This window comes from Eptesicus fuscus, chromosome 17, assembly GCF_027574615.1.
Source record: "Eptesicus fuscus isolate TK198812 chromosome 17, DD_ASM_mEF_20220401, whole genome shotgun sequence".
NCBI classification, from domain to species: Eukaryota; Metazoa; Chordata; class Mammalia; order Chiroptera; family Vespertilionidae; genus Eptesicus; species Eptesicus fuscus.
Genome location: NC_072489.1, coordinates 54,152,621 through 54,180,536, shown reverse-complemented (window position 1 = coordinate 54,180,536; position 27,916 = coordinate 54,152,621). Strand labels below are relative to the sequence as shown.

Here is a 27,916-nt window from a genome sequence, read left to right as displayed (position 1 = left end):
TAGTGATAATAACCCACATAAACAATGGTTCTTTGGAGTCCTTACTACTTCCTAAAAATGTATAGGGATTCTGTGAACCAAGTATTTGAGAACTGGTCTGACTTGAAGTTTACTTATTTTTACTGTATGTGAAAGAGATGTTCCTGTTGCCTCACTTGTCAAGTCAGCTTTCATAAATATTAGATACATAATTTTCAGTTGATTTATAGTATTGCTTGTACACCTTGGTGTTGTAAAGAACACAGGGTTGAGTATTTCAGTGCAGTTTGACTGTACCATTTACTATGTGATCATGGAAAGCCACTTCAACTTCCTCATCTTTAGTTTCTTCATATGTAAAATAAGTCTATACTTTGTTATGAGTCAGGAGAATCAGGGGTGTATATGAAAGTATGTAATTTACAGAAATGTATAAAATGGCAGTTTTTATATTCACTTATTTAAAGGCATGTGTTGGGGGAGCTGGTAAAGAGGAATAGAAGGAGTTTGGATTTGAAGACATGGTTCTGTCCCCCCTCCCCTCTTTATTTTTTAATTTTGTGAAAACTGAGAATTTTAATTTAATTGATCATAGGCTATGGTCAGAGGCCCTCATGTTGATGGGTCATGCTGAAAATAAAGAGATATGAGATTTATCAGATATGGTCAAGAGAATTACTTTGGTTCCCTAAGCAACTCATTTGATACTTTATCTCTAGTGCACAGGATATCAGTTAACATTGACTCACCTTTGAGTCACCAGCTATTGAGTTCTGTTATGAGGGCCTGCAGCCCTATTATCACTCTTTTGTTCAGCGTTTATATAAAACCACTTCAGAAAATTGTGAAGCATTTTAGATATTGATTATTCTATGCAGAATTAGGAGTTTAGATTAAAGGGGACATTTCTTATTAATTAGAGGATATATGGGAGAGTTGGGGTGAGATTTTTTGTAGCAGTATTTGCTATCCTTGTTCTTAGTTTCATAACTATTCTGGAATACTTTTTTTCTTCTTAGGAGTACTGAAATTAAAATCATTTTCCCAAGTATGGACTTTGTCAGCATAGTGCACACCAAGGAATTCCGTAACTAGAACAATTCTCCATTGCTTTCTGTAAGTCAGTGTCTTAATATTCAGTTTAATGTAATCCTTAGTTACAAAGCTTAATGGCTCAGGTAGAAAGGTGATAATTAGGGCAGGAAGGCATATTGCCTGTTGTTAATTTGATATTCTCACAAAGGACACAATTTTTAAAAAATTAACTAGTATGGTGACTGAAATTATGCCCATGTGGAATCTGAAATCTGAGAAAGATAGAGAGCTATAACCTTGAGCATCATACATGGTGAATGCTGAGTTCTGAAATGATTCCTTGTGGAAGGGAAGGCATTTGCTGCCTAACATGTCTCTAGGATACCAGCCTTAAAATAGATAAATAGAAAGTTTGATAGGAAATATTTCTAGAGCACCCCACTATACCAATATAAACTTTCTCATCTATCTATAATAATAAAACCATAATATGCTAATTAGACCAGACAGCCGAACAACCTTCCAGATGAAGCCATGGTGGCGGGGGCAGAGGCAGTTAAGGGCAATCAAGCAGGCAGGTGAGCAGTTAGGGGTAATCAGGCAGGCAGGCAGAGTGGTTAGGGGGGATCAGGCAGGCAGGCAGAGTGGTTAGGGGCAATCAGGCAGCCAGGCAGGCGAGCAGTTCGGAGCTAGTGGTCCTGGATTGTGAGAGGAATATCCGACTGCTGGCAGACATTCCCCCAAGGGGTCCTGGATTACGAGAGGGTGCAGGCCAGGCTAAGGTTCCCCCCCATTCCCCTACCCCGTCCATGAATTTCGTGCACCGGGCCTCTAGTCCTTATAATAACTACCTTATACAGATGAATCAACTGAGGCTTTCAAAGTCCAAATAGTTTGCCCAGGATCTCAAAGCTAGTAAGTGTTAGAACCAAAATTCAAAACCAAGTACTGACTCTAAAATGTGTGTGCTTAACACTTCTTTAAATTGCCTTGTCAGGAAAAAGCTGAGAAGTGAAGGATGCTAAGAGCTTTTTATTATTTCATGTAATCCTGATCACAGCACTGTGAGGTAGAGGTGTAATTAGTATCCTCCTTCCTACCTAATAATAGACAAATATGCAAATTGACCATACCTTCGCTATGCCCGCGATTGGCCAGGAGGCGCGGGGGGGGGGGGGGTGCGGGACTCGGGGTGGCCGATTGGGCTGGCGGGACGCTGAGCTCAAGTCGCCAGCGGCGGCTCGAGCTCAGCATCTGCGCCATGGCTGTGCTGCGGCACAGAAGGGGCCTCTGGGGCAGCGAGCTCACGTCCCACTGCGGACCATCAAAAGCGGGGGAGCTGGGTGCCTGTCCGCTCAGGCACCAGGCCTTTCAGAAGCCTTCGCCGCACCGGAGGCTTCTGAAAGGCCTGGTGCACCAGCGGACAGGCACCTAGCTCCCCCCCACACGTGCATGATTCAATCATGCACTGGGCCTCTAGTTTGTATATAAGGAAACTGAGGCTTAAAGTCAGAATTTGTTTGAGGTCACATTGCTGGGAGGCAACAGAATGGAATTCCAAGCTCAGCTGTTTGGTTTCAGAGTCTGCTATTAACCACCGTTCAGTACTACCTATCATGTTTTTCTTCTCCTCCTGCATTTCACAATTTAGTTGGGAGGAGGGGGGGTGGTCTGGAAGAGCTAGAGAGAGATAGGAATGTAAACAGGGTGATTGATGGCATAATAGAAGTGTGTATGAAGTGCTTTTAGAACACAGAGGGAGCAATTACCAGATGGTAGAGGGGAGGGGGGGGGGGGAGACAGGTTACAAAGAGGGGTGACTGAAATAGAACTTGAACAGTGAAAAGGAGCTTACCATGTAGGGCTAGTTGGGATCAGAGTGGTTAGCAGGCAGTCTCTTAGGAGAAATACTATGACAGTACTAACCTTAGTAAGCATGGAGGAGCTTGGTGTATGAATTGTCTTTTTAATGTAATATCAATTGAATTGTCTAAGTAAAATTGAACATTTGAAATTTAGACTCATGGTTTACCAATAAATATAGGAAATTAAGAGTATTTTGAACCACTGATACTTTGTTTTTTTTATAGCTTACATCTAGTTTTGTATTAGTGTACTGTACTTTACATAATGTGCATGATAAAATTATGGCTAATTGAGGTTTTGTAATTATATTTAAATGCAGCAGGGGAACTCATTATTTAAAGGAATACCGAGGTGCCTCTAAAGAACAATAAATGAAGAAACATTTTGATCGCCTGATTGATTTGGTTTATATATTTGGTTTCGGAGAATTTGGAGCACAATTATGTTTGTTAGTGTCTTATGTGAGACTAAAAGGCAAAAACCACACAGAACTCCCAATTCCCTGTTTATAGCTGCCTGTTCTACATTCTTCCTTAGGCAGGATATAGTGTTGTTTATATTCTTAAACCTGAAATAGGACTGTGTCTCTGAGTGCCTAACTTTGGCCTCTCTGTTCCTAAGTAAGCATAGTTGCTGAAGTTGTTAAGTGACATTTGAGCTGTCTGTTAAAGGACAGGTTAGCTTTAGGCATAGGGAGATAGGATGGAAGTATAGTGTAGGTGGAAGAAATAGCAAAGGGACAGAATGTAGGGTATTGTGCGATATCTTTAGAGCTTCAATGAGGAAGCCAGTATGCCAAAAGGTGAGCTTAGAGAAAGAAGAAAACCAGGATTTGTGTATCCCATTACATGCCAGGATCTTTACTAAGTGTTTCACATCTGTGGACTCTCTAATATAGATGTGGTTTGTTTATAAATCTTAGAGATATGGTAAGTCATGTGTGGTAGCTTTTCATTGAGAGAAAGAAAATGTTTGTTTTTTATTTTAAAAATATTCTTTTTAAGAAAAGGAGACGTAATTTCAGAAATCACAACATTCTAACTAATCATGAAAACCTGGACAAGGCCAATGGGAAACACAGAAGAACAGCAAAGTGTCTATTAAATTAGTGGTGCCAATAAGATAAAACAGGAGAGGAGGAACAAGTTTGAAGAAAAGGTGTTTCATTTAACTGTAAGCATCAATACATGAAACTTACAAAAGCAGTAAGATCAAATGATGTTGCTAAGGAAACTGTAGAAGAGAAATAAGAGAGAACCCAGGTTGTTTTAATATAGAGTACAAACCTTCTACTTCTTCATTATGGAAAATTTTAAACTAATCAGAAGTTAAGAGAATAGTTCAAAACCCCATTATCCGTAACCAGATAATTAACTTGTGGCCACTTTCAATCATCTATATCTCCCTACAATCTCCTCTCCTGATTATTTTGAAACAAATCTCTAGGAGTTGGGACTATCCTATCCTATATAATAAAAGCCCAGCGACCGAACAGCAGAACAACTGGTCAACCAGTCACTATGACACGTACTGACCACCAGCGGGCAGATGCTCAACGCAGGAGCTGCCCTCTGGTGGTCAGTGCACTACCACAGTGGGAGCGCTGCTCAGCTGACCAGGATGAGTGGCTGCTTCCACTGCAAACCCCAGGCCTACGGGCAGGAACCTGGGCTGTGATCGTTGCCTCTTTGCCCAGGCCTCCTCCTCCTCGCTCCCTACCGCCTCCTCTGGACTCCTGTAGGCTGCGCAGTGCCGCCGCCACTGGGCTCTCAGAGCTGACCCCAGAGACTGGGAGGCAGGTTCGTGGCCGCCACAGGACTGAGGCCTACTCCGCTGCCTCTCAGTGCTATTGTCCCTGGGCTTGGCCCCAAATGGGTCCCATGGAGAGGCGAGTGCTCCGGCTTCACGGAAGATGCTAGACCAGGGTGTAGCTGCTCAGAGGGCGGGTCCACAGCCACTTGGCTGACCAGGATGAGCGGGCCGATCCCCACAGGCCACGCCCCCCACCAGTTCACGAATTCTGTGCACCAGGCTTCTAGTAATCTCTATGATTCTAAATGTGTTACTTTCACAGCACCTTCCCTCCTTGGCAACCTCTGCCTGAATATTTCTAGAGATAGAAAGCATGCAATGCAATGAGCTAGTTGTGTTCTTTTTTTTTTTTTTTTTTTTACTAGCTCTAATTGTTAGAAAGTTTTCTCTTTTATTGAGCTGAAAATCCTAACAGTCTTAGTACTTTGCCAAGGACACACAAGCCCTTGCTGAAGTCAAGAAAGGATTTAGACCTCAGAATATTTTTATATTGGGTTTGTAGTAACCCCTTTTTCTCTAAAGATCATAGTGTTTGCAAACAGTTTTTCTGCTGCCATGTGTGCAGGGTGCTCATAGAGCAGTCTTGAAGACACATCTTAGAGCAAAAGCTTATTTTAGATGTTTAAAAAAGCTTCTCTCAGAGCCACATATGAGTAGATGGCTTAGCTACTCTTGTAAGTGTATAATTTAATACTATATTTTTAAAATGTTACCAAAGTAATTCACATTTTTAATTAAATGTTTTTTCTTTTAAAATTTTACTAAAGTATACTAATCATAAAAATTCAGTTCAATGAATTTTTACAAAGTGAACAGAGCAGCATTCAGAACAAGCAGTAGAATATTACCAGCAACCAGGAAGCCCCTCATATGCCACCTACTCATTAACCTAGACACTGCTCTGCTAAGACTAACTACTATCCTGACTTCTACACCATTTCTTTTGGGTTTGGTTTTGGGTTTGGTTTTGGTTTCTTTTTGAACTTCATATAAATTGAGTCATACCATATGCACTCATTAGCTTCTTTAGCTTAATAGTGTATTTGTGAAATTAATCCATGTGTACTGTGTGGATGTAGTTTATTAATCCATTGTATATATATGTGGAGTGCTTATTATATTTGCTATAGAGTATTTCACTGTGTGACTGACCTCAGTTTATTCCTGTTGTTGGTGGACTGTTGGATAGTGCTATTATAAATATTCTTGCACAAATCTTTTGGTGAACCAGTTAACTGCCACGCATCCAAAATGGAAACCATCCTGCTTGTGTCTATAGATGCTTATGGCGTACTGAGGGTGAACATTTGTGCACATTTCTATTGGAGATATCTAGGAGTAGGATTGTAAAACCATGAATGTTCTTGTCAGGTACCTTCAAATTGGGTTTAGAGTATATGTTCCAGCAGAAAACAGGATGGTAATCAAATCAGCCTCAGGACTGTAGACCAGGCTCTGGAGTTACATTTGAGTTCTATTGTGGACTGAATTGTGTCCTCCAAAATTCCTATCTTGAAGCCCTAACCCTTAATGTAACTATATTTGAGAGGGCCTTTAAGAAGGTAATTAAGTTCAAATCTACATATATAAAAGGCTAAGTGTCCGTCTGACTGGTAGCTATGATGAGCACTGACTACCAGGGGCAGACGCTCAACACAGGAGCTGCCATGATGCACACTGGCCATTTAAATATAAACGAAATCACGGACCTGGCGCCGACAAACCAACACTTGACTTCCCCCAAGTGGGACACAGGCCCCGCCACCATCCCGGAGCAACACCCCACCATATCGCAGCCAATTGCTGCCAAAATTCCGTGATGCAAAATGTGGCCCACAGCCCAGCCCAGCCCAGAAACGGTCGCTGTGGATGCCAGATAATGACATCACATAGCAACACCTGGCTTCCTCTCCCTAGAGACTAGCCTCCTTGGAGTTTCTTCAGCCCAGGAACAAGACTTGCTTTATAGTCAGGTGCAAACATTTTACACTTTAACCAAATGTTTGTGAAGCATTTTCACGTGCCTCATCTCATTTGATCCTCACAGAAGTCCTGGAGTAGGTAGATAGGAGACTCAGTAGAATCCTATTTTCATTAGCCAGAAAACAGAGATTTAGAAAGTTTAGAAACATGACCCAACTGAAAAGAAGTAAGAAATGGTGGAACTTGAAAATGACTTCAGGTTTTCTCACTGCGCAGAATATAGTCAAACACTGCTATAGTTAAATATTTTACCTTTTTTTCTCCCTGCGTGATCTATAATAATTATCTGCTTTGTGTTGATATTTACTGCTATTGTTGCTGACAATTACCTGAAAGAAGAGTTGGGGTGTTTCACTGGGCTGGAAAAAATTTAGCTAAATCAGAAAGCAGGTCTAATTAAGCAAGTTTATTCTATATATATAAGGCTAAGTTGACTCCCACATGTGCGATACATATAAAGCTCTCGCTGGCACCAATTGCATGCATGTGTTTCGATCTGTCATTGTTGATTGTGAATTTGGTTGACACTTCTGTTATAGAAAAGAGTGAATAGCAATATTAAAATATTTCTTCTAATTAATTTCCTTTCAATGTGCACAAATCCGTGCACCGGGACACTAGTGAGATCATAAGGATGGAATCCTAATTCAATAGGACTAGTGTCCTTAAAAGAAGAGGAAAGACACCAGGAATATGTGTGTACAGAAAAAAAAGTCATGGGAGGATACAGCAAGAAAATGGCTGTCTACAAGCCAAGGCGCGAGGCCTCACTAGAAACCAGCTGTGCTGGTACCTGGAGAACTCTAGATTTTCTTTGTTCTCAGTGTCCTGCCTTGTCATTGAGGGCTTGCCAGAGAACCAGGAGGTTTGGTGCCGAAGAGAAGGCAATATTTGCTGCCAGTTTGGGGGCATGTAGTGAGCATTGGTTTTACTGGCCAGTGTTAGGTGTTTGTTTTGTTTTGTGTTGTTTTCCTACAGGTAGGCTTTGTTATTATGCTTTAAACTGTGGTGTGTTTTACTCAGAAATTTAGACTTATCTTTATTTTTTCAGGTTTAAGCCATTTTTTCCATTCCAAACCTTGCAAGGATTTGAAGAAGATGAAGAAGACCATATCCATATACAACAATGGGCACTTACTGAAGGCCGTCTTAAAGTTACATTGTTAGAATGCAGCAGGTATGGTCTTTGTTTTGTCATTACTACATTATGGGAAAGAAAGTGCAGTAAAATGTGCTTGAGCAGTATTTATGTTTATTCTCCCTCTGTGCTGATTTATATTGTATTATCTGTAAATTATTTAATCGTAAATTAAAAACAAATAGTCCTTTCCAGTTTGCAAAAAATATATATAAACATTCTAATGGGGTGGGGGGGCATTTATTCTTTATAATTCCCAAACTTTTTAGATGCATGACACTCTGTTGTCATACCTGACTTATACCTATAGGAGAGCAGTTCATAGCATAACAGTTTTGAGAATTGTTTGTGATCATTGAAAATACTCTGGAAAGTTGAAAAATCAGACTTGGAAACCCCTGTGATGCTTAGAATTTTAGAGCTTTCTGAAAGGATCTGGTCCAGCCTCCTTATTTTATTTTTCTAGCCCCATAGTCTAATCCAGTGGCCGGCAAACTCATTAGTCCACAGAGCCAAATATCAACAGTACAACGATTGGAATTTCTTTTGAGAGCCAAATTTTAAACTTAAACTTCTTCTAACGCCACTTCTTCGAAATAGACTTGCCCAGGCCGTGGTATTTTGTGGAATAGCCACACTCAAGGGGCCAAAGAGCCGCATGTGGCTCACGAGCCGCGGTTTGCTGACCACTGCTCTAGAATACAGACTCAAATCCTTGCCAGGGCCTACACACCCCTCTGACCTTTCTAGCTTCTTTGCTCAGCCCCTCACTCACAGTACTTCACTTCAGCCACATAGGTCTCCCTAAGGCAAGAAAGAGGATGGCAAACTCTTTCTCTAAAGGGCCAGATGGTAAACATTTTAGGCTTTGTGATTTACATGGTTTCTGTTGTAACTACTCAACTCAGCCTTGTAGTGTGAAAGCAGTTAGAAATAGGCAATAGGTTAACAAATGGGTGTGTCATGGTTGTGTCTTTATAAAATTATGTATATTTATGTATAATTATGAATATATATGAGTTTCGTAATTTTTATGTGGCATGAAATACCTTCCCTCCTCTTCCCCCCCAACCATTTAAAAATGTAAAAACCACTGATAGCCCACAGGCCATACAAAAATAAGCAGTGAGCTGGATTTGGCCCATAGACAACCACAGTTCACCATTCCCTGCCTTAGATATTTTAAAGTACCAAGGCCCTTGTGTGTACACCCCACTGTTTCTCTACTGAAGGCCCTACCCCATTTTCTGCTCGTTGAAACCAGCCTTTCTTGGTTCACCTCAAAAGCTACGTACATCTTTAATGTGTCTCCTAACCGTTCCAAGTACAAGCATACTGTCCTTTTGCTACATTTCTATGACACTTGTTTGTACCACTTGTTTGGTACTTATCACTTCTATTTTTATTTCCAACTCATAATAAAAACAAGTGCTTGGATACAGAGGTTATATTTTTGTACCTAATATATTTATGTCCTTGCTAATAAATAGGTTAATTTTGAATACCTTAATAATAATATGATAAATATTTTTTGTTTGTCTTAGAGTGACTCATTATTGTGCACCGTTATGTCAGAAAGCTAGTTGAAAAGGAATTCTTTTATCAAAGAAAGACTAAATCTGTAAATTTTGTAAAAAGGAACTTTAGTATACAGTAAAATGACATATACAATAAAACATGGTTCTACACAAGTCTGAATTTGAAGTAGCTAAGCTAATATATTATGGTAAGCCAAAGTATTAAATATATAATTATGATGTATCACCCCAATAAATTGAATAAAAAGAAAAAATAAGTATGTAATTATGTTAATATTTAGGACATTTTTCAAGTGGCCTATGTCTAAGGAAATTTTGAAGTGATGCTTTCTTTTTTTTTCCCCAGTGAATTTTCTTATTGATTCACAGGCATCAGAATCATACTTAATGGATTACCTTTTCCAAAATAATCATAGCAACTTCTAACCATTTGAAGGGCAGCTTTGAACAAAATTTCTTGACTATACTGTTATCAATTCCTATCTACCTACTCATCCACCCATCCCCAGATCTGCAAAGATAGCCTTGAAGGAGATTTATTTATTTATTCATTCATTCATCAAACTTGCCTGTTGTAAAGCTTTGAGAGTGAACTTTGCCAGTGAGGGAAAAAAATTAGAAGTATTCATAGAAAACAAACTGTTTATTGAAAATATTGGAGTTATTGTACAACTGGAAACTTTATGCTTCAGGAGGCAACATGAAGTGGAAATAATACCAACTTTTGAATTAGAAAGTGCTGTCTTTACATCCTAGCTGTGGATCCTTACTGTTAGGTATTCTTAGACAAGTTTCATATCTGTAAAATGGGCAAGGCTACTACCTTGTCAGTAATTGTGCTCAGAATAGGTAGATAAACCACAGTAGCTGCTATATAGAACGCCTTCAGTAGCTATAGCTTCTATTATTATGCCTTAATGTAATCATTATAGTGTTTACCAAGAGGAAAACAAATCTTTAGACAAACCTGTTCTTTTTGCATAATTGGTTGTGAGAACTGGAATTTGAATTTTATTAACTTACAAGGTTCTCACACTGTAAAGAGAGGTTCTTTTTTAATTATCTGAAGTAGAGTTTTGAACTTCCCAATTACAAGTTTGGGTGTAGAAACACAATTTTGTTTGTAAAAATTGGTTCTAACTGCATTATTTTGCATTAAACTAAAGTTGATTTTTAAAGTTCCCAATGACCTCAATTTATGTATCTGTAGTGCTTCTATTAGAAGATTTAATTATTGTACATTAGTGTTACAATCATATTGTTAAAACTATTTTTAAATTTGTAATTTATAGTCTTAAAAGGGTTTGAAGTATTTTGCAAAGAAAACAAATGCCCATGTGCAGTTAAGTAGAAAAGATAAATTAAAAACAACCATATAGAGAAGAGCAGTTTTCTGGCAGTAGAGGGAACTTAATGGATAACTTAGCTCTCATTTTCTGACAAACTGAGCATTTTCTTTAGGGGAAAAGAAATTTGGCCTCAAATTCTAGGAGGGATTTGTCACATAATCTTTATGTAAAAGACAATGAAGTAATGAATACATTTCCTTTTCTTGTTTTTCTTTGGCTGGTTTTATCAACCAGGTATATTTTTAAAACAAACAAAGATTATAGTCAGTGAAAGCAAAGCCTATACGGTTTTGTGGTGTGAGAGTTCTGTACTCTAAAGTGGTATATTTAGGATATAGCCTGTCCTAATTATAGATAGAAGATTCTAATTAAGGTCACTTCTTCACTGAGTCACACTTACACTGTTCTAAAGCCTGTATTTTCTCAGCAGCTTTTGGAATGCCTGTTTTATTTTACTGGGTTCCAAAAATACATCACTTTAAAAAAATGTTTAATGGTAACACAAACTATAGCAGTTGACATTCTACTCTATTACCAAGAGTCCTTACCTTATTCCCCAATTATCTATTATCGGCACAGACTCATAGATTCCTATATTTTTCAATGATTATAATTCTTTACTATTCTTAATTATTTTGTTGTGAATTGTTCCTGATTTGGCCACTAGGAACCGCTTCAAACTTGGCTCTGTATGCTTGTGACGTGAGCCTGTCTTTTTTTTTTTTTTTTTTTTTAGCTCTTCGTCACTTTCTGGTATAACAAGCTGTTCCAGGTATATTTTGTATCTTTGCCATAGTCCTAGAATCAGCTATTTTACTAAAGAGCCCTGGTTCCTTTTAATAGAGAATGATATTAAAAATCAAGACCTCGGTGTTTGGTTGTTCACTGCTACTTCATATACTCAGAGGTCCCTTCAGCGGACAGAGTTGTGAATACATACATGTATAGACACTTATACATATATGCATACACATACACAGTTTAGAAATCATAAGTTCACCCAATACTTCCAATTCTAGTTTATCCTAGAGTTGTTCCTTGCCTTGGTTCGTTCTTCCTCTCATATTTTTATGTCCCCTGAACCCTAGCTCCAATAATATCAGCACTTTTACTCATTTGCTCAGTTCTGTAATAACATCTCAAATAGTTGCAGAATTGCTCTATTACAAGTACAGAAACATACTTACTAAAAGGAATTCAGGATTTATTTGAAGTCTCCTCTACACTACACAAGATTGAGGGTGTATGGTCAAGTACTGTACAGTCATATGCTGCATAGTGACATTTTGGTCAACAATGGACCACATATATGATGTTGGTCTCATAAGATTATGATGGAGCTCAGTTTCCTACTTAAAAATGGAAGGATATGAGGTTCTGGAGGAATTTTTTTTCTCTGATGGGAGCAGTATCTGCGGGGCTTGGCAATAGATTGCCTCTCATTTAGAGCACCTCAATTTTTTATGCAGAGACTACATCCCAATCAGTCAGCCACTGACCTCTTTTAGCACAGAGGAGCCTGTCTGCCCGCCCCCCGCCCCGCCAATTACTACATATTCAGAGGGCTGCAGCCCTTCCAGATCTAGCTTGATGGTCTTCAGAATGCATTGCTATAAATTCTTCATTGAGACTTAAGATCCTGAACAAGGACACAGGTCCACAGGATTTTCTCTCCTTGTGTGGGTTGGTGGTATCCTTTGAAGCACACAAAAATTAATTTCAGTGATGTCCCATTTATCTGTTTTTTATTTTTATGTCCTATCTTAAGAAACCATTGTCTAATCCAAAGAACTATTGCACGATCCAAAAACTGTGTTTTCTTGTTCCTGAATCCTGAAGATTTAATATCTGTTGGGATTCGGAAACTACTAGCTGGTGCATAGCTTTGTCTGCACAGGAGTCAAGGCCCTTACTTGGTAGTTTGCGCTTTTGAACAGATGGTGGCAGCAAAGCTTTGATAAATGAAAATTCTCATTTCCCTAAACTTAGTATTTTATAATTCTGAATCTTATGTTTTTGGCAGTAGGTTGTTGAGTACTGTTTAAATATCCTTTTAAGATTAAAATTTATTTAAATTTATGGGTTTCTTTTTTCCATGATTTTGTTCAGGCTTTTTAGTTCATGAAGCCAGTTGGTGAGGCATAAACATGATTTGCTTGAGGTCTCAACCTTAGGAAACAATTTTCTCATATTGCTCTGATGTGTTTTATCCTTTTTTCTTTCATTATCTCACTCCTACCCCCATGATATTCATGTAGAGGTAAACTAATGGAGTGGTAATCAAGATGATGATTAACAGCTAAAGCTGTTCTCAAGCTTACTACTAAAACATATTGTCAGACTTATGTTCTGATTTAGAAGATAGAGAATGTAGAAGTTGTTGGACATGTAGGTAACATTTTTTCCTCCAATAATAAAAACTGCCTAATATGATCTCAAGATTGAACCTGGGATTTCCTTTTAAAATCTGAATATTAAGCAGTAAAATTAGGTGATGCAGTTATTCCTTGATAATTGTTTTCAAGATAATAGAAATAACAAACATTTATTGAGCACTTACTGTTTGCTAGGTACTATGCTAAATGCTTTGTATGCATTGTTTTCTTTTACTCTTACAACAGCTTTAAGAATTAAGTACTATATTTCCCCAGAATTGTTCAAAGGAAGAAATGGGTTTAGAGAAATTAAATAAATTCGGTCATATTAGTAGATGGAGGTAGGTGTGTGTGTGTGTGTGTGCGTGTGTGTGTGTGTATTTGTGTTCACAAGCAACTATTTGTACTATATCTCATTCATAAAAATTACTTTCTGTTTGTTTGATTTAGCTGCTGAAAAATAACTTGTCTTGGAATGTCACCTAATTTTAGCTTTACTTCACTTTTCCACTAGAGGGTATACCAAGTATTTGATTTAAGTTTTTCTGTTATCAAAATTATAATAGTAACAGAGTAATTTATTACTTCTTGGTATAATGATTTGAAAGCAAAATTTTAATGTACATAATTGGTACAATAATCTTGTTTTATTTTTATATTGCAGGTTACTCATTTTTGGATCCTATGACAGAGAGGCAAATATTCATTGCACACTTGAGTTGAGCAGTGGTGTTTGGGAAGAAAAACAAAGGAGTTCTATTAAGACGGTAAAATTTATTTGCATAGTTTTACATCTGTATAAAGTTTGTATTCTATAAGCATACTTTTATTAATATTTCTATATTCTTAGTTATTTTTGGTCATGTGCAAATATTATGAACAGCTTTTATTCATCTTTTTATAATACAACATCAGTAATGAAATGGATCACATAAAACTATAGTATTCAGATTGCTTGCTTGCATAAGATATCGAGCCTGACTAATTTCCCTTCTGTACAGAAGTGAGGGCAGGTGTGTTTGAGTAACAGAAAGAAGGTAGTCTAGCCATAAGTGAGGTGGAGTCATACTCATATAGGGCATGGCAAGGATTTTGGATTTTATTCTTTGTGGTGGGATAGTTTTAAGATAGGGAGTGACAAGATCTTGTGTACATTTTGTAAGAAAGAAAAAGTGTTCTTCCTGTATACAGAAAGGATTGTAGGAGGATGAGAGTAAACCTAAGGGAGATCAGGAGGCATTCAGGGGAAGGCATTCAGGAGGTGGTAGCTGAGGAAATGGAAAGAATGGATTTGGGATATACTTTTGGTGTGTGAAGGCCTTAATGTTCTGGTTTCTTTCTTGATATCTCAAAAGAGATTGTCACCTAAATTGTAAAACTTTGGGGGGAAAATAGGCTTTTAAAATATCTTAAGTGCTGGAATTAAAAATGAACAAAATTGCTTCATATTCAACATGTTTTAATTTGGACTTGTTGGGTTCTTTGAGTTCTTAAATAAAAATTGTCACTAATTTTTTTCCAAATTTGATTGGTATTTCTGAATGTTTCCCATAGAAGTTTTAATAGGAATTATGATACACTTCTTGGAATTTGCATAAATCTAGTAGTTTATAAAGATTTGGAGTTTATCAAAATGTTGTCTACAAAATTGCATTATTAAGCCCATGAAGTTTTGCATTGGAAATAAAATCCCAGGATTTTATGTCTGAAGTTGAAAAATAATTTATGCCATCAAAGAACATGTAGCCTTTCTTGATTTTTAAGAATAGTTATTTCATATACTAAGCATATATTGAAATATTATGCCTTTGGTAATAATAAAACTCCAGAATGCTTCTTTGACTTCCCAAACTTCTCTGGGTTACTTCTAGTCTTTTTAAATATTAGATCTATTTAACACATCAGTAGTCTTTTGCAGAAATAAATTATAGATGTATTCTTTAAAGATGTATTTAATAACTTAGAATTTCAGCTATTTCTATCACATTGAGCTCTTGGTAGCCGTGTAGCCAATATTTAGGAAAACTATTTCTCTAATATGTCTTCAGTGTATTGGTGAATAGGTACTTTTGAAGTATGTTTACACAGCTGTTTTATAGTAGTAGTAATGTGCTTTTTGGTATTTCTAGAATAGTATATTATTCTTCATAGCATTTTAAAAAATAGTCACAATTCTCTATTTTTTTAAATAGGCTCCTAAGCATATTGACTTTTGAAGGTTATGTGGTATTTTTATAGATGCATCCTTGACTTTTAAATTGTTTCCAGTGTCTCTATGTAATAAGTGTTGTGTATATCCTTATAAAACATTGAGCAGTGTGAAATTATTTTGGACTAAGTAGAGTAATTTTGATCAGGTGGGAATATAGGGGAGGTAAAGCTGGAAAAGAGGATGGGCTGAACCACAGAGTTTTAATTTATGAAAGTATTTGGGACCTATTGAAGATTTTGAACATGAAAATGACATGGTCAAAATAGTGGTTTTTAGGAAATTCTCCCCCTTTTTGGTGGTTTTGCATGCCTTAACTTTAAGTTACATCTCAGTCAATTTGAAGCAGCTCCCCAGAGGAATAAAATAACCAGCTTTACAGTTTGTTCTGAAATATATAAATACATGAAAAAGCAGTATTGTTTTGTCTGGGTATGAAATAGTGGTAACTTGCCTTTGCTATTGGCATTTTCAGTTTCCCTTATATCAGATTAGACAGCTTTAATATTTTATAACAAAAATTAGTAAGACTTTAATCTTGAGTCATAATTTTAGATCTTAGCATATGTCATAGCTAGTTTTGGAAAAATAATTCTAGGTTACTAATTACATCTGGTGTCAAAAATGTCAACAACAGTTAAGTGTCTTCAGGCATTAAATTACATATGTCTGAATTTAATAACTAGGGAGGAGAATTAGAGTGCTCTTCAAGACTACATAAGACATTGTAGGATAGGATTTGAAAATTTGGAATATATTATAAATTTGGATGGAAAATGTATCATTAAAAACAAGTATGCTAAAGTACTCAATGATTTTGGAAGCTATTTTTATATATACAATCTTCAGGTTTAAATTAGTTTTTTAAATGTTAAAATTTACTCAGTCACTAATTTTAGTGTACAGAATGAAAGAAACTTAATATCTTTCATATTTTAAGTGTAGCTTTGAGTTTTTAAAGCATTATAATGTACCTTATCATGCCATTAATAGGGAAGATCAATAACAGATGGAAAGCTTTAGATTTGTAGTGCTTACACAAATGTTGGGGTGGAGATGGAACAGTTGTAATGCATTAGCTGGAAGTATTAGCAAATCTAATGAATTTGGCTTAAGCAAAAAAAGAGACTTACTTATCTTGTGCGATAAGCTCTTAATATATAAACAAGGAGCTGGCTCTTACTGGCTTCCTCCTCCATCATCCTTAGCATGGGGGTTTTATTCTCATGATTGCAAATTGTCTAGTGTACCCCTAGGTATCCACCTTTCAAGAAAAAGGATGAGATATAAGGCATGCAGAGGCACATGTCAGTCAGGTTTTGTCCTTCTAAAATTCTTTACTGGAAGCTCCACCCAGGGATTTTGACTCATATCTCATTGGTTAGAACTAAGTCATATGGTCTCTACTACCAGCAAGGAAGTATGGGGACTCATTTTTGTTTTTTAGCCTTTGTAGAAATAGAAGTTAAGAGAAAAGGGTTATGAATACCTTTTAGGTGGTCAGTCCACAGTCTTTACTTACCACAAGAAAAAATTTAAATCTATTTGATGATTATTTGTTTGTAAGGTAAGGTGACCAGATTTTAACATTGGTAAAGCGGGACACCATTGACCGGGGGAGGGGAGGCGGGGGTTCTTGATTAAAAATTTGATCTATATGGAGCAACAAAAGTTTTCATAGAACGCAAAAATAGTATTGTAATATATTTTTTTAAATTTCAACATAAGTACAATTTACAAATATATAAATAAATAAAAATTATGTATAGTATTATTTTATTCTTTGGCATATTTCTCATTTGAGTGAATTTTTTTTAGTAGATTGCTGTCGTTTAAAAGGTCATGAAATTTTTCACAAGAATTTGTTAAATTATATTTCACACATAAAATGGCTTTCAAAGTCTCAACACTTAATTGTGATTTTTCTGATGTCCACACTTTATTTACTGTAGAAAAAACGCGTTCAGTCGCAGCATTAGTTCCTGGTAAGGACAGTGCGTATTCCACAATTTTTAGTGCATTATTTATCCTGGCTAAATAGCCACATGGCCGCCGAAAACCGTCTATTCCCTTCCCGTTCTCCCGCCGTTCCCTAGCTTGTCGTGCATTCTTTCCAAAAATCGGGACTGTCCCGCCCAAAGCGGGATGTCTGGTCACCTTATTGTAAGGGGATTTTTTCTTTTCTTAAATTGGGTATCAGGGAATATTGAAAAGAATAATTTAACGAATAGCATGCATAAAGCCTACTTTCTACCTTATTAGAAATCCAAGGCAAGTTTGGGGCAAAATCAGACACTCGGTCACTGCCTTGCCTATTATTTCACTTGCAAAATAAAAGAGCTCATAAAATAAATGAGGTACTTGTGTTTATTCTTTAAAAATAATAAACAAAGATTCCTCATGAGAGTCCCATTAAATGTGATAGCTGAGGTGCAAATAAATTAGATATTAGGTTTCAACAAACATTAGAAAATTATATTGCAAGACATGACAAAGTCAATACTAAAAATATGTTCACCTTCACTAAAAGAGACAAGACAAGTTTATTTTCATTCTATAGTAATATGCAGGTTTGGTGATGAATATTTGCTTCCCTTTCACTAATGAATAAATTTCAGGTTCAGATTTTTAAAAATGTTCATTTCAGTCAATGATTAATATTTCATTTGGAAACTATGGACAACTATATATCTCTAGAATTTATAGTGCTTATCAAATAAAATTCATAGTGCTCATCAAATAAAATTCACAGTAAATTAATCTGACATATTAAAGCATACATAATCATTATTGTGTGAATACTAAAACAAACAGATCGTATAAATATCACATAAACACACACAGTTTTAAATAAATAGAGAGATCCTGAGTGTTTCTTTCCTCTGGATCTAGGAGTTCTGAGGTAGTGGGAAAGGCCTTGGGGCCAGCTGGCACTCAGCTGTTCTGTCTAGCTCTTTCCCTTGTTCTCCATTTTAAATAAAACGGTGAAATGAGTTTAAGTTTGAAAACAAGATTTTAATGTTCATTTTATCCTGACCCTACTCCCTCTGCACTCAGACATTTGAAAGCAATTGTCCTTTATAAGAGACTAGTCTTTCCTTCTGTGATTAGAGACAGAATGTTAAAAATCCAAATAACTGTTAAGTCAGTACATTGGCATACATATGTTACTATCAGAGAAGAAGGAAGAATATGGGCTTCTTATTCTGAAATGAAGACAGAGTTAGAAAAAGTATCTTTTGGGTCCTTGGGATGTAGTACACAGTGGATGGGCAGAAGAGATGCTGGAACCGGCATGTGTTCAGTATAAATAGAAGCAGAAGCACTTCAGGTTTGTGTAGCTTAATATGCAGGTACCAGAGGGAATTGTGGTGAAAGGCATTAGATGTCATGATATATCAGACCTTCCTGAAAAATAAGAAGTAATAAATCCCTGAAGGGCAGTCAGCTAACAATTGGGGAGAATTTCTAAATGGTAATTTGGAACTCTTAATTAGAATGAGTATATTGTTTTCAGAGGGTTATAGGGTATCAGTTGGCAACTTCCAGTTGGCAATTACCAATTGGCAACTTCAACTGGCAACTGCTAAGGGCTTTATTTATTTATTTATTTTTATAGCAAAGGTGGAAATTTATTGAAGAACAAGTACAGACTCCCACGTGGGGAAGGGGAAAGAATCTCACAGCACAGACTCCCATGTGGGGATGGGGAAAGAATCCCCTGCTAAGGGCTTTAAATAGGGTCAGCTGTACCCAAAATTATGAAGTCAGAAGAATTCATCTCCTAGAGTCTATACTTTATCTTTTTTAAAAAATATATTTTTATTGCTTTCAGAGAGGAAGGGAGAGGGAGAGAGAGATAGAAACATCAATGATGAGAGAGAACCATTGATCAGCCGCCTCTTGCACATCCCCTACCAGGGATCAAGCCAGCAACCCGGGCATGTGCCCTTGACTGGAATCGAACCCAGGACCCTTCTGTCTGCAGGCCTATGCTCTATCCACTGAGCCAAACCAGCTAGAACTGGGCTTTATCTTTTTGTTAGACTCCGGTAGCACCTTTCTTTCTCTCCACTCTTGCTTCCCTCATTTTTGAAAGGATCTGATTCTGAAAGAGAAATAGTTTATATCAGGCTTCCTTCAATTTTTTTAAACACACTCTTAAAATTAAAGAGCTATTTGAGGACATGATGCCTAGAGTCTGACATATTTTTGCCATATATAAAGAGCCAGTCTTCTGCTTGTAGAATCTATACTTGTTCCATTAAATCCTACTGCTGCTAACAAAAACTGGACTATGAATGGTATTCTGATAATTAGGAGACAGTTTGGGAGTGGTGATAGTGGAATCATTTTAGAACAGAGTCTGGGAGAGCTCTGAAACTCAGGGGAGATAGGATTTAAATAGAAGGGCCTTCATCATAAGATTAGCCATGTTCAGTTGCCCAAGACTGAGCCTGATTCAGAGGTAGTCTGTCTTATAGAGCCCAGTGAATCTCTCTTTACCTCCAGAGCAAAGGTTAGCGCAGCTGAAAAGAGGAAAAAATGGCAAACGGAAGATAATCAGTTTGGAGAATATATAATATAGGGAAATCATTCCTGTCTAATATGAAGATGCTAAACAAGCGTGTAGAAGAAATGGAAATAGTGAATGCATTTTCAGCTTTCAGAAAGCTTTTGATGAAGATCCATAGCAAAGCTTCCCAAATCACCTGATAGATCTGTCTTTAGAATTTGGGAAAACAATAAACTTGACCAGGTGTAATATCCTGAATGATTCAATTTTTCATGAGAGTAGTTGTCACAAAATGAACATACTTATTTAAAAACCATGAAATTCTTCTCAGAGAGAGTTATTTGTGCATTTCAGGTTTCTATAATGCAGGAAATTTATAACAGTTGAATCAGGTGGGGAGGAAGCACTAAAATTACCTTGGAAGTGAGATAGCCATATAAAGATAGATGGATGGGGAAAAATTAGTGATCTTCAGCTGAAAAGACAAAGGTGGGTGAATGATTAATGGAAGCATATATATGCAAAAAGTGAAACGGTAGGATGATCAACAAATTTACTGAGCAAGGAGTTAAGTTTATGAAGATAAATTTCATATTCCTCATGATAATCAGATGATAAATAATAAAAGAAGGATACTTAAAAGGTCTTTAATAATACTGCACACTACATACTTGCTGGTAGACCTCACAGGGGCACAGATATGCTATATTTTTTATATGTGTGTCCTGTACCTAGTAGAATTTCTGGCACATTGTAGTTGTTATGTGAATGTCTTGGGAGGTGGGAGAAGGATAAATGATTGTTTTGAAATACAAATCTGATTCTGTCAACTGCCTCCTTAAATCTCAATGGTTTCAGTAGCTCCTAGAATAAGGACAGATTCCTTGATGTGACCTACAAAGCCACCTCTGGCCTGGTCCCTATTCTCTAGCCTTACCTCTACCCTCCATTCTGCATTAGCTGGGCTGGCTATCTTTCACTCCTTCATACATGCCATACTCTGTCCCCTGCATAGCCTTTGTGCACGGGCCTCCTTCCCCCAGCACATTTCTCCACATGCATGCCTATACCTCCCCCATTCTTCAGACCTCTGCTTACACTAGGCCTTAGCTTGTTTCCCTCAAACATCCTGGGGCCCTTCCCCCGCACTGTGTTAAGAGAAGACTTACCTCTACTGGTTATATTTCCAGGGCTTCACTGTCAGCTGACTTTCAGCTGGGTTTGACCACTACGAAGCTTTGGTGAGAAATGGTAGTGGACTAGGAACCAGGGTATTCTTCATTTTCTCCTCTGCCTTGGACAAGTCTGGCAGCCACTATTTCTCCTTCATGGCTCCATGCTTCTCACAGGACAATCCCACCATGCTTGCAGCTTCTTCCTGAGGCTCCAGCCCTGGCCTCTACTGATACACATCCTCCCTCTGCCCTTCCAGCCCAAGGTTGGGCGTGACTTCTGACTGTTGCTCATATCTGAGTTGCTTCACTGTCCCCAGTTTGGTTCTCAGTTCTTCTGTCACTGAATAGCCATTTCCCTGTTTTCGAGTCCCTCTGTTTTTAATGCTTCAGTGTTTTCTGTTTCATCAGATCTTAACTGATTCACCAACCATCATCATTCTTCTGGGAAACTTTTCCCTGGTGAGCATAAAACTCTTTGATAATACTTTACCACAGTTGGGAATTCACATTTATAATTGTACGACAGTTTGATCAGTGTTACTTCCACCAATGTCTTCCTTTACAGCATATACCATAATTGTTTTGACTCACAGCACTTGGCATTTAGTGGGTATTGAATGAATGTTTCTGGGAAGACTGAAGTTGATTGTCTGGCCATGAGCTCAATTTACCCTCAACCCTTTTTCTTTCAGACATTCAGGTTTCAGTGAGGCCTAGTCACATTGCTGTCTGCTTTCTCCCTGAAAGCTATTTCTGATAAATGTTTTAACCAAATAAAAATGTTTAGGTTGAGGAAGTCCACAGAATGAAATTTACTGCTCAATATTCCCTTTGTTAAAAAACAGTTTTAAACCTGGTTTTTAGAGTGAGGATTTTAGTTTATAAATGTGGTACATTATTATAACGCTAATCACAATTGATGAATTATGTTAATACTTTTGATGTTTTTAACGATGCTATTATAAAAACATCAAAAGAACTTCTAACTCTATGTGTATAGTTTAATGTAGCCTAAATAAAATAACTGTATGATCTAAAATTTTACTTCCCTTTTAGCTTTGGAGAGTTTTAGAAGTCTTACTGAATATCTGTCCATATCTATGTACAAATTGTTGAATGTACATACAAAGAGTCTAAAAGAGCTCCCTAGAGAACTTTGATTTCAAGTAAGAACATCTGAGACACAGAAATTTATAAATACATTAGTCGAGATGCTTCCGAGTTGGCATTTGGCATGTTTGTCTAAGGCCAGATGCCTTGCAGATAGCATTCTGGTGCTTCTATTTAACCATTTGCCATTTACAATCTTAATCTTATCGAAGGAAGAGAAAGATTAAAGCAAATAAAGCTTTTTTGAAAATGTCAGTTTTTATGAAAACTCTGGTTTAGTTCACTTTGATAATATTTGCAAATACATAGGGACTCAATAAATTTTAACCACATATAATGTTCTATAATTTGGCTTCTTAAAGTAAATGCTCTTGAGCTTTAGTAGTAAATCCTATTCAGTATTTCTACTCTTAAAGTTTATCTTGGTTAAAAATGAGGAATGCCGTTTTCTATCTCATATTTTCTAAGTGTATTTAGTATGATTTTGAAATACTGTGTGAAGAGTAGGAGCTTAGGTTAAAATATAGAAACATCAATTCTCTATATTAAACCAGTAAGGCACTATGAGTATGAGAAGGAAGAAACTTATTGTGAGCTATAAGGCAATGTGATATGGTCCTTTCCTTCAAGGGAGATAAGCAGTGAGGAAAAAATATCAAGAGTACAGTGAGCTCTTCAGTGTTACTGTTAGCATATGATTACTCTAAGAGAGTTTCAGAATACAGTATTATGAGGTTCCAGTGAGGGTGGGGAGGGGAAGGGGATAGCATTCTTTTGGGAAAATCAGGAAAGAATATGTTAAGGAGCCAAGCCTTCATAGTACATGTATGATTTTGATGTGGTAGGAAGGTGCAGGGCATGGTGAAAACCCAAAAAAAAAAGAGGGAAAATATTTGAGTATGTTTAGGATACAGTGAGTTGTCCATGTTGATTAAAGAGTACCGTAGTGTAGAAGACTATGCAAAACAAGAATGGACCATGTTATACAAGTACCTAAGTGCCAGGCTAAGAAGTTTGGCTGTTACTTCAAGATAGTAGAAATAATGGAGGTTTTTGAAATGCAAGTGACCTCATCATAATCTATCTTTAGACAGATGTGACTCTGAACTTTGAGTCTTAGCTAGATTACTTTTTGGCAGCATGAACTTAGTTAACGTCCCCAAACCCATCTCATCCACAAGTACAGTACTTTATTCCTTTATAAAATGGGACTAAAAATGCTTCACATGGTTGTATAAGGAATAAATGAGATTCTGTGTATTAAAATGTCAGTACCCAGCATATAGTAGGTAATCTACATATATAAAACCCTAAAATGCAAATAGACCGAAAGGTGGAACAATTGAACAGTTGGTTGCTATGACGTGCGCTGACCACCATGGCGCGCATGCAGAACATGGCAGGCGTCGGCGGCCACAGCAAGATGGTGGAGCAGGTGAGCGGGGTGCCGGTCGCTGTCATCGGGGCAAGCCTCTGGTGGTTACTGAAAATTCTTTGCTCCTGCACGCTGCAGTCCTGCCCCCGTGCTGGCACCAGCCCCGATCACTCGGTGCCATCAGCCGGTGCAAGTGCCAGCTGCCGGCCCCCATCGCCCTTGAGGGCTTCTCCACGTCCCCCTGCTCCTGAGGGGTGATCGGGGCAGCAGCCGCCACTCACACCCGCTGCTGGTGCTGGCCCCAATCGCTCTATGCCGTCAGCGGGTGTGAGCAGGGCCTGCGCTGTCAGCGCGTGGGAGCGGCAGTGGCGGCGGGAGTGGGGCTGCCAGCAGACTGGACCAGGGGGCCGCAGAGGAAGGGGCCAGGCGGGGATGTGGAGGATGGGCCGAGACCTGCCCCTGTGCCCACCGCAGCCTCGCAGCCCACAGTGCCTTTCAAGGTGCATGAATTCGTGCACTGGGCCCCTAGTAAATAATATGTTTCCCCAATCTAGTAGCAGATGGGTAAAGTCAAGAATGACTTGACAAGGGAAAGACTTGAAATAGTAACAGTGAGGGGAAGTGAGAGTCCAAACCAGATTGTTGGCCATGAAAATGGAAAATAGAATCCATGCAAATTCGATACAACTGGAATGCAGGGGGTTTGGAGAGTGAGAGAAGAAGTCAGAAAGACTGGAGCCATGAAGAGGGAGGAAGAAGAGAATGGTCTCATTCTGGACATGTTGGGTTGGAGATACAGTGATTATCAAAGATCAGTCCAGAGATGGAATTTTTTCATGTGCTGCTTTGATCTACTGGTTTTTAAAAAATATATTTTCAGTGCTGTTAATATGAAGTTTTAACATCTAGTAAGTTGAACATTTTATTGGGGATACATGCTCTATTTTTAGATCTTTTTTGAGATAGAATAAAGAGAAACCGATGGTGCCCTAGCTGGTTTGCCTCAGTGGATAGAGCGTCAGCCCGTGAACGGAAGGTTCCTGGGTTTGATTCCGGTCGAGGGCCCATACTTTGGTTGCAGACTTGATACCCAGCCCTGATCAGGGAGTGTGCAGGAGGCAACCAATTGGTTGTGGCTCTCTCACGCTGAGTTTCTCTTTCTCTGTCTCTCCCCCATCCTTTCCACTCTCTCTAATCAATGGAAAAATATCCTTAGGAGAGGATTAACAACAACAAAAAAAGAAACAGGAGATTTTATAATGAAGTAGTAAGATTCTAAATATTCTTTTAAAAGAGCTTTTGAGAACTAGCTAAGGAAGTCATATTAATAAAACTTAAACATTGTTTTGGATTCTGTTTCTTAGGACCCTCCAGTATTCCGTGATGCAAGTAAGACTGATTTACTTAGTGCATTCTTTGTCATGAACAAAAACATCCTATTCAAGGCACAGCAGCACCTTCCCACAGAAACCCACTTAGCCAAATAGCCATTTTTCTGAGTCATATACTCAGATGCAGGATGCAGAACTAGGAAATAAGCAATTTAGGAAAATGTTAGAGAGGTGTTATTAGAGATCCTGCAGTAGTACACAACTCCTGCTCACATGTCTTCAGGCCAGTGGAAGTTAGGAGCGACAAGACAGCAATTTCTCTGTGCCAGTCATGATTTTAAGACTTTATATGCACTAACCATTTAATTCTCATGGCAACCCCGTGAAAACAGGCACAACAACTCCCATTACCATCTCCATTTTACTAGTACGGTATATAGAAGGAAACTGAGACACAAAGAAAGTAACTTACTCCAATCACCCAGCTAGCAGGTCGTAAAGACAGCCTGCAAACCCAGGCAGTGTGACTTCAGAGATGGTGTTCTTAATTACTAGGTCATCTCCACGAATGGTAGGTTGAAATCCAGGTTCTTCTACTAGTTTTGTGCCTATGAACAAATTATTTCATAATCTCTGAAGTGGAGATAATAATAACAGTATAAAGGTTAAATTCTATAAAACACTTAGCACAGTATCTGGCACATATAGTAGCTTATTATTGAACTAGACCTAAATGCCACACTCCTGTGTTTTTAGTGATATTGATGTTTTGTATATTCTATAAATCCCCTGCTTCCACTTCCTTTTAAATCCTTCCTGTAACAAGGTGAAGAGGACAGAGGAATGGAATAGATTCCTCAATCATGGGATAGTGTGAGGGTTTTTTTGTTGTTTGTTGTTATAAAGACAAGAGGGCCAAATAGTGATTTTTAAGAACATCAGCAAGTTTATTAAGGGCTTTTATAAGAAGGATAGAGATTAACTAGCTGCTGTCTATTTCAGCTGAGTATAAAGTGTGAACAAACCTTTTTCAGAAAGGTTTAATGCGGGAGCCTGATGCGGCGGAGATCTCCCTTTTCCGCGTCCAGCATGGAAAGAGAGATGAAACCGGTTCTTGGTAGAGGCGGCCGGGGATTGAGAAATGAAAGAAAGAAAGAGAGCAGACACAGAGATAGATTTAAAGTTGGGTCCCGGTTGGGTTGCTGCCCTCTTCTGCTGGAGAGACAGACGACTACCTGAGCCATGCAGCACATTTATTTATATTCCAAAATACAAGGGGGTTTCACTGAAAAATTTAGGATCAAAGGAGTTTGGGTGGGCCCAAGTCCCATTCATTCCCTCCTTCCTGGTACTAGGGCTGGATTTAACATATCAAGGCCTGGGTGGGCCAAGGTCCTATTCATTCCCTCATTCCTAGCACCTGGATAAAGATAAGAAATCAGTACTGATAACAGTAAGTAGTTCATGCTACTAAACTGTTTGAGATCTGTAGCACTCACCTTTGCATTTTATTATAGTAAACTAGGGGCCTAGTGCATGAATTCATGCACTTTGAAAGGAACTGTGGGCCGTGAGGCTGAGGTGGGCACAGGGGTGGGACTTGGCCCCTCCTGCCGTGGCTCCCGGTCCCCTATATGCCAGCGGCCCTGCTGCCACACACTGACGATGCAGAGCGATTGGGCCAGCGCCAGTGCCATCAGTGGGTGCAAGCGGAGGCTGCTGCCCCGATTGCCCCTCAGGAGCAGGGGGAGGTGGAGAAGCCCTCAGGGACAATTGGGGCTGGCAGCCACCACTTGCACCCGCTGGTGGCACCAAGCATTTGAGACCAGCGCCGGGCACCGGCAGCGGGTGTGAGTGGCAGTTCCAGTGCCAGCTGTAGGTGTGAGCAGGACCGGCGCTGTCAGTGGGTGCGAGAGGCTGCTGCTGCTGCCCCGATTACCCCTCAGGAGCAGGGGGAGGTGGAGAAGCCCTGAGGGGCGATCGGGCCAGCAGCCACTGCTCACACCCACTGGCAGCGCTGAGCAATTGGGGCCAGCACTAGCAGTGGGTGCGAGCGGCGGCTTCAGCATTGGCAGGTGTGAGTGCCGGGCAGGACCATGGCAAGCGGGAGCAAAGAATTTTCAGTAACCACCGGAGGCTCACCCTGATGACAGCGACCGGCACCCCACCTTGGACTGGCTGCCCCACTCACCTGCTCCACCATCCCACTGCGGCCAATGCCCACCATGTTTTGCGCTCTTCTGCTGATGCCTGCCATTTTCTGCATGCGCCCCCTGGTGGTCAGCACACATCATAGTGACCGGTTGTTCAGTTGTTCCGCTGTTCTATTTGCATATTAGCCTTTTATTATATAGTATAGGATGAGAAGTAATTGAAGGAACTTTAAAATGAACAGGCTATAGTAAAACTAGGAGGAAATTTTTGTTATCTTCAAATAGACAAGTTGGAAAGAGAAGCAACAACACTTAATTCATATGTCCTATTAAATCAGTCTTTTTCCATGAGGTGTTGAGTATTTCTCCACATAAGTATTGAACATGAATAGAGTTTACAATAGGTTTGGGGACAGCTGTGTTTTCCATTTCTAAGCATGTTGATTTACATTGATATTGGATTGTACTAAACAAATAGGTAGTTATATTTGAAAGCTGTTTTATACAAACAGTATGCTCTATTGGAGTATCAGATAAGGTTTTATTAATCATTGCAAATAAGACTACTTCTGGGTAATTTATTATATTTCTTTAAAGATTATCAAGTGACCTTAGAGTATGGACAGATGGCTTGTTTTCTAAATGAATGATGTGTGAATTCTCTTTCATAAATTGAGCAACATGAGAATATTGCTAGAAGTCTAAGTAGGAAACCATTGAGTATAAGGAAGTAGGTATCATGAAATAGAGATTTAATTTTTGTGATCTATTTCATTTGTTAAATTTGAGGAAATCTGCATATTCTAACAAAATTGGCAATTTCTATAAGATAAAAGTGATATATGTTCGGAAATCATCACGAGCTATATATTTTTTGCCCAATTAAAGAAAACTTCAGAAAGCTGTAAAGAAAATTGCAAAAGTCAACCATAATCTCACTACTCAGAGAAACCACTATTAATTTTATAGAAC

At 38.5% G+C, this 27,916-nt stretch overlaps 1 protein-coding gene across 1 annotated transcript in view; it reads left to right on the top strand.

The window, feature by feature from the left end:
* Positions 1–27,916, top strand: part of PDZD8 (PDZ domain containing 8) — a 59,838-nt gene that overhangs the window by 13,482 nt on the left and 18,440 nt on the right. The window contains exons 2-3 of the mRNA XM_008144350.3: positions 7,727–7,852; positions 13,740–13,842. Coding sequence (XP_008142572.2) covers positions 7,727–7,852; positions 13,740–13,842 — 229 coding nt within the window. The remainder of the gene's footprint in view (positions 1–7,726; positions 7,853–13,739; positions 13,843–27,916) is intronic.